This window comes from Protopterus annectens, chromosome 14.part0 (assembly GCF_019279795.1).
Source record: "Protopterus annectens isolate FY-2018-M chromosome 14.part0, PAN1.0, whole genome shotgun sequence".
Classification (NCBI taxonomy): Eukaryota; Metazoa; Chordata; order Ceratodontiformes; family Protopteridae; genus Protopterus; species Protopterus annectens.
The window spans coordinates 884,340,640-884,348,984 of record NC_056748.1 but is presented as its reverse complement, the minus strand read 5'-3'; the positions used below and the strand labels follow the sequence as shown (position 1 = coordinate 884,348,984).

At 34.1% G+C, this 8,345-nt stretch overlaps 1 protein-coding gene across 1 annotated transcript in view; it reads right to left on the bottom strand.

The window, feature by feature from the left end:
• Positions 1-2,803: 2,803 nt before the first annotated feature.
• The window catches only part of RBP4 (retinol binding protein 4), a 134,460-nt gene continuing 128,918 nt past the window's right edge, over positions 2,804-8,345 (bottom strand). The window contains exon 6 of the mRNA XM_044056667.1: positions 2,804-3,083. Coding sequence (XP_043912602.1) covers positions 3,064-3,083 — 20 coding nt within the window. The 3' untranslated portion in view covers positions 2,804-3,063. The remainder of the gene's footprint in view (positions 3,084-8,345) is intronic.

The following is an 8,345-nucleotide window of genomic DNA, read 5'->3' as shown; positions in this document are numbered from 1 at the left end:
ACACAACCCCAAATAATTCTGGTCAGACATTAAAGAAATCTTGCATCCAGGCCAAGCATTCAATCCAAATCCCTCTCACAATAACACACCACTCAGAATTGCAATAGAATTACACTCTTATTTCATACATAGTACACCATCCCTAACCAAGGTTTCCCTAACATCTAATCCCAAACTTTTCCAACAGCCACATATCACTACATCCACTTTCACCTTCAAACCAGTGCCATACCCTATATAAAACTACTCTTAATCAAACAAACTGTGCTTTTCTTCAGCTGATAACCTTCCAAGTGAGTACCTTAAAATAGCAGCCAATAGCATTGCTTATCCCATCTCAGTCCTAATAAATAGGTCAATTCATGAATCCCATGTCCCATCTCTCTAGAAAAAAAATCACATTTTATCCCTCAACACAAAGGAGGAAATTCAACAGATATTACAAACTTTAGACCTATAGCAATCTTATCCTCCCTCTACAAAATACTTGAAAAAATGTATTCAGAAACAATTGGTATAGTATCCCCTGCAGGAAGAACTCCTATTTCCCACACAGCACAGCTTCCATTCCTCTCATGGTACTAACATTGAATTTCTAACCTTTTCTCCCTGGGTCTCCACTGAAAAGGGGCTTCTATCCAGTCAGACTTTCCCGGAAATCAATTGTCAATAAATAAATAAATAAAATCAATAAATAAAATAAATACTGTCAATAAAGCTAGAGATAACGGCAAACTAGTCTCCTCACTTCCAGATTTGTCTAAAGCCTTTGACACAATTTTTCACAGCAAACCTCTACTTCACATGTCCTCACTAGGTCTATCTCAGTCAACCCTTCTTTGGTTCAAAAGCTATCTGTCCAGTAGGTATCAGTCAGGCCTCCATAATGCAATACGCAGATGACTCCACACTCATATGCATGTATGACAACCTGGCACATCTCCAAAAAATTACTCAGGAAGCTTTAAATACTACAGAAACATTACTGTAACTCACAATTCATGCTCAACCCCACAAAAACAAATTATTACTTTTTATTTCCTCTCTCATGGAAAAACAAAATTTAAAATCCTCTCTCTTAATAATGCAAACATTGAAGTCATGTCTAATAGCAAATTATTAGGAATGATAGTGGATGATAATCTTGAATTTGATCTGCATATACAAAACTACATAAAAAAACAAAAATCTAGGGATTCTTTACAGAGCTAAAATCTTTATTGCCAACACAACTAAAACTACACTTGCCACTACTTACCTCCTCCCCTAATTACTTTATGGTGCTCCTATCCTTAATAGCCCCCAGGCATCACAAAAATAAAAACTTGAACAATGCTAAAGTGAAGTGTTCAAATTTGAAGCAAACACGCCTTTCAGAACTGTACAGCACTAAACAGCTTAAATTGGCTAGAACTACAACATCAACTAATATATAAACAGTTTGTTACTGCGCATAATATTATCTATCTACTTGTCCAGCACAAAATAACATTCTGCACAACTATGTTCCCAGTTGGTCATTATAATCCAATGACCAAAAACTCCTGTCTGTCCACAAACCTATCAAATCTGCAGGGCATGGTCTGCACTCATAAAATGCTGCTGTGGCCTAGAATTCCTTACCTGTAGCCATCAGGTCAGATATGCAGAGCATGGCCTGTACTCATAAAGTGCTGCTAAGGCCTAGAATTCCTTACCTGTATCTATCAGGTCAGCTCTGCAGGGCATGGTCTGTCTTCATAAAGTAATGCTAAGGCCTAGAATTCCTTACCTTTAGCCATCAGTTCAGTACTCCCCAGTCCTTTAAAACCATGCTGAAATATTTAAGTAAGTACTAGGCTAGCTGTCTGTGTAGCCAAAATCTTAGTCTGTTCTTGTTTAACCCCAGGATAAACTATATCCCTAAATATGAACAAGCACCTGTTCATACCTTGCACCTCTTTACTCTACCTTCTTCACTTATTTCCTTACTTCAGTCAATTTCTCTCTCTCCCCTGAATCTCTTTCTAAGTATGCCATAACCTTGTTTTTTCTCTCACTTCATATTGCAATTCATGTTTGTATTCTGCTAACTTACCTTTATTTTCTCTACAAACTGGTTAAAAGTCCTCTAATTATTAAACCATTGTCATATAAGTTGCATCTACACTTAACCAATGTTTTCACATTATGTCTAATTTGGTATAATTATTTAAACAACAGATGTCTTTATATTATTTTTGAAGATTGTATAAATATTGTTCTTAATTTTTTAACACTTCAGAGCTTTTCTCCCCAGGCCTCTGCTGAAAATGGGCTACTATCCAGTTGTACTTTCCTAATAATCAAATGTCAATAAAATAATAAATAAACAAATATACAGCCCTTGCTGCCTCAAAAACAATGAGTCTAATACTAAAAGAGTTGTACACAAACCTCCTGCAGTTAAGGAATGAAATGCTTTCATATGTAAGGGAAATGTTATAGTTTGGATGTCTACCCTGTCTAAAGCTGTGTTGTTGTACTTTTGATGAGTGTTTTTCACATTTTGTTCAGTCAGTTATTTGTCTTCAATAAACTTGAATCAAGAAAATGTCTGATAACTGATATCAGTGGATTACAGGTAATAGTACAGAGAATGGTGCAGACAAAAGGTTAATAAGATCCATGAATTTGACATTATAGCATCTTGTTCCTTTGGCTTAGCAGTATAAATATTTGTGTAATATCCTAGCATACCATTTCACAAGGAACCATTTTTGTCTAATCTTTTTAAATAATAAAAGAACATCATTTTGATAACACGTAAAGCAAACAACAAGAATCACATAAATCAAATTTTATTAGTTTGTTAGCTATAGTTAAACATTTGCAGTTAAGGTATAAGTTATCATCATGACATCTACTTAAAATAAAAACAGAAATAAAAGTACCATGAATATCATTTGTATTCACATTGGAAAACCCTTGATATAAATACAGTCTACTAAAAGGGTGGAACAAACATTTATATTCACACACTTATACTTGGTTATTTGTATTTGTTCACTTGATAGTTGATCCACATAATAAAATAATGCCTCATTATTTGTCTTTGCATTTACCTAAAAACAAAGAAAATATACAAGTTATAATTCTGTATATGAAATGTATAGCAAAAAAACAAAAATACCAGTAAAAATGTCATAATGCATTTACTAACTGTATCAGCAGGTAAGGGATTGCATGCATTCAATTGTACCACTGTTTTAGATATTAAAAGAAATGACAAAAAATTTAGTGATAATTGTTTCTACTCATTCTACTAAATGTTAACATGTAGTAATGACAAATGTGCAAAGTTTACAAAGTTTACTTTGTTTTCTGTTGTTTTATTTATCATAAATGCAAAATAATGTGTATCTGTGATGCACAAATGCACATACACATATTTATGTATATATCTATATATCTATACACATTAGGCAGAGTCCCTCACTGACTCTCTTCAAGAGGAATCTTGATGAGTGGATGGGAGATCGTAGGTTTACCCCGGGTATCACTTCTGTGTCACTGTTAGACAGAGGCACAGTATACTAACCTCGAAAAAGGGCATAGCAAAATTAATTTAAAATGGGTGGCGAAAGCCATACACACTCTGGCTAGGCTTATAAATGCCTTAGGGCAGATAGCCTAGTATGAACCTATGAACCTATGAACCTAATATACACATATATATATATATATATATATATATACTATACACACACATGCACACACACACACACACACACACACACATATGTGTATATATATATATATATATATATATATATATATATATATATATATATATATATGGAGGGGAGTGGAACTGACATATAAAATAAAAGAAACACGGAGACACATTAACAGAGAAACATAAACACAGTAGTCATAACTTGACTCCTGGCCAGAAGAAGGCATTGCATGAATTACGGGCAGCTAGGCATCTAGAAATATGCCTCACAGATAAGGACGGAGGTATGGCTGTCTTAGAGATCTGAGTCAGGCTCAGATGTCTACTATGTTGAGTGTCTTTACTACTTATGTCAATATTAAGATGGCTTTATTAATAGAGTCTATCTACAACCTGTTGATGACAGGATTGATTACTCAAGACTTGTTTAACTATTTTACTGTTGACAATCCCATTATCCTATTTTATATGGGCTCCCTAAAATTCATAAGAATCTTGAGAAGCCACCTATGAGACCTATCCTCTCTAGTAGAGGATGGTTCACTGAGCCCTTATCCATTTATGTGGAGAAAACGCTTAGACCTTTGAAAGATAATGAACGCTTTCAGGAAGACCTTTATGTCTAGGCTGAATCGAATTTGCATGATGATGCTTTTCCTTCTGCCATACTTGATGTGAATTCATTGTTCACCGTTACTCCTAATAATGCTGAAGTTGATAATGTTAGGCAGTTTCTGATTTCACATACTGATTTTTCCACCACTAAGGTTGAGTTATTGTATTCCTTGATTGAGATTATGCTTGAGAATAATGTCTTTATTTTTAAGAACAACTTTTTTTGCAGAAAACTGGTGCTGCTATGGCACTGCATGTGCTATAAGCTATGCCAACTTGGTCCTTGCAAACTGGGAAAATAGTCTGGTCTTGAATGGTAATACATGTTCTTCCTCTATTGGATTTTATAGGCGTTTTGTGGATGATGTATTTATTGTGTGGAAAGATAATGAACAAGAGTTTAAGGCATTTGTTGACTTTCTACACAACACAACTGATTTTTTGAGGTTTAGCTGGAAGGTTTCTATGGAATTTCTGGAGTTCTTAGATATCTCTGTATGCAGACATGATCTACATATTTCAACTTGTATATACAAGACACTCTGTAAAAAGAATACTCTGTTACTGAGAAGTAGTATGCATCCATGTCATGCTACATGGAATATCTTGAAAGGCCAGTTTTTAAGATTAATGAGATTACATAACAAAGATGATGATCTGCAGTTAGTCTTTGAACAACTAAAAAGAGATTTTGTGGAGAGGGGTTATAGTCAGTCTATTGTAGAAGAATATGCCATTACAACCTTAGCCCATAGAAGCACTAAAGGTAAAACTTATTTTTCAAGGAGAGCTGAACATAGATGTGATAATTCTACAACTTTACAGCATTGTGTTACCAATAGACATACGTTCACAAACTCCAGTGATGTTGGGTTAGTTTGTGACATGCTGCGGGAGAATTGGCCTATTTTACTAGCAGATCCTGAGGTTAGACAAGTCATTGACTCTGAACCGAAGTTCTATTTTAGAAATAATTTGTCCCTAAAAAGACAATTATGTTACAGGAACTACAACACCTCTATGATACCTGCGTCAGAAAGGAAGGGGACCTTTAGATGCCATAATCGTAAGGTTTGTGATTACATCTTTACATTGACCTTGTTTACACATAATAATTCTGGTGTCACCATCAATTTAGACTTTTACGCTGATTGTAAAAGCAAGGACCTTGTATATTTTATTACCTGTTGCACATGCAGTGCCTTTTATATTGGGAAGACCAATAGCTTGTTTAAGGATAGGATTGTGGAACACTTGAATGAGACAGCCAGATGTAAAAACACTAGTGCTTTAGCCAAGCATGCTATGTTGAAAGGAATTAGCCATTACTTCACGTTGTTTGTGTTACAGTTAATGAGTCGCAATCTTAGGGAATTTGATAAGAAGAAGAGAACTGAATTATGTGAACAGAGATGGATTTTACTGCTGAAAGCATATCTTAAACCAGGTTTAAATGAGAGTGTCTCTCTTAAACCTGTTTTAAAGAAAAGACCATAGGTCCTGATACATACTTTTCTTGTGTGCTTTGGTCCTTGTTCAAATTGCTGTGTAGTGTTCTCTTTTTATTTGTTATACAAGAGCATTTGATACCAATTTTTATGTAGCTTCTGTTTCTATCTTTGTTTCCCATTAGAATATTAGTTTTTTTCTTGTTCTTCTCTTTGCTGTATGTATACAACTGCATATCTAGTTTTAATAGGTCTAAATGTTGGTGATGTTTCTTTTAGTGAAGGTGCAGAGCTTATTCATGACATGTATTAGTTTTTTTTTTATTTTTGTTACACCTGTACATTCGATTAAGTTCCTGATATTCTTTCTGCTTCTATATTTAATGCATTATCTATATTTATGGTTAGGTTTGAAGCAACATATAAAGCCCGTTTGATGTTTTTATGATTTATTACTGTGCTTGGAATAAGTTTAACAACTATTTATATTTGATGATGGGAATATTGCTTTTATTGCTATGCCTTTAACAAATGGTAGGCTGCTTTTATTGATTGGGAGTGTTTTTTTATTAATGTCATCACATGATTGCTGAACTCTCTGTGATAAGTTTTATTTTAAATAGAACCTAGACTTTGTGTTCTGTCATGGTCTGATGAAGCAGAGGTAACTCCGTGAAAGCACTTACCTTCTGTTTTTTAATAAAGTTACTTTTATATATAGTGATTTAAAGCCGTGTTTTGGAGGGGTTTTTGTTACTGTTTTGGATCTGACATATGAAAGAGCTGGTACACCTGATCAAAATCAGCTTATTTAAATGTACTAGCTCTTCTACTACAAGTTTGTGGTATAGCAGGGAATATACACTTTCCACATTGTAGTATGGAGTTGCTACATATAAGTAGAAGGGGGTGTGGGGGCTTGTTTTTTAATTTTTTTTGGTGATGATTGTAGGTTTGACTATCTGTGGTTATAGATTGCAGACTCACTGTTGTGGTATTTCGAAGGAAGTCTAGGCTCCCATTTATATACAGTATATATATATATATATATATATATATATATATATATATATATATATATATATACATATATATATATATATATATATATATATATACATGGGCTGGTGCACAAACACATATAGAATATGAAATGATTAGTTGTGAGATGACTGATTTATTATGTACTTCAGGATGTGACCTTGATACCTTGAGTAACCAAGTAACCAGCATAAGTCAGCTACAAGACATGCTGAGCAACTTTACGAGATGATTTTTTTTTTCACAGTCGGCCATTGGGTACTTAATTTATGAAAGAGGAAAAAAAGTCAGAACATTAGTTTTAAAAACAAAATATACATACATATATAAAAATATATATGTATCCCTATCAGTTGATTGAATTTTCAAAAACTTGAAATTCATATCAGTGAGACAATATTATTGAATTTCTGAAAACCCAAAGCTTTTGAATGGAGATTGCGGTACAGTCAGGACTGGGAAATTTACCATGTTCCTCAGTGTGGTGTGGTCTCTGACTTGGTATAATTTGTAGGGGTTGTGGGGGGGGGTGCAAGGGGGTTTGTCCCCCTGCAAAAACATAAAAAAAAAGTTTTTTTTATGTTCGAATTTCCAGAAATTTGATCATATCATCTTGCCTATATGAATTCCTAGTTTCTGAAAACTTGATCAAGTGAAATACATCCATAACCATCCATCCTCAACCCATTTTTCCATTTCTTCACATGGGGTCAGGGTGTCACTTCAACACTAACAATCAGCTCGAGGGTGGTGACATAGATCCATGTATATATATATATATATATATATATATATATATATATATATATTTGTATATCACTATTGTAAGGTCCAATTAGACACTGGAGACAGTACTTCCATAAGACATAGGCTTATTTTTTTATAAGTCACAAGAAAAAAATAAACCAATAGCCTACTTGACTCAAAAAAAAAAAAAAAAACAATTCCCACTATCTTTAGTTAGTTTCCCTTCAAACTGTATTACAGTTTTTTGTCATTTCCAAGTACAGGCTGTCTTAAAAATATTCACAGCCCATCTGACTTGAATAGGCTCCAAATACAGCTATAACGTCTACATTTTTCTTTCATATGTAATCCTCCAAAGTAATCCCCAAATGGGTTCTCACATTCCAGAGTTCTAGGTCTTCCAGGCAAACTCCAGATCCCCCATTCTAAATCTTTAGTTCAGGAAATGAACTTGCTTTTTCAATCTCTCTGGGTTAATTTATTTTATATCGGTTTGGATGGGCCTAGTAAATGGTAAATAATGTAAGGTATAAGACAATATACTTTGTGGATGTGTGTCAAATGGTCAAATACATCTCATGTTATGATTTGCTAAATATCCAATAGATACTGCTGACTCCAGTTCTATTCAAGTATCCTTCACTGGGCTGTTTCACCAAGCACTTGCTCCCATTTTTTACTCTATTATAGTTATGCAACTGATGTCCCATATTTACTCTTTCTTTCCATCTACTATATGTAATGAATATCTATAGCTATCTCTCTCTGTCTATCTATCTACACACACACACACACAC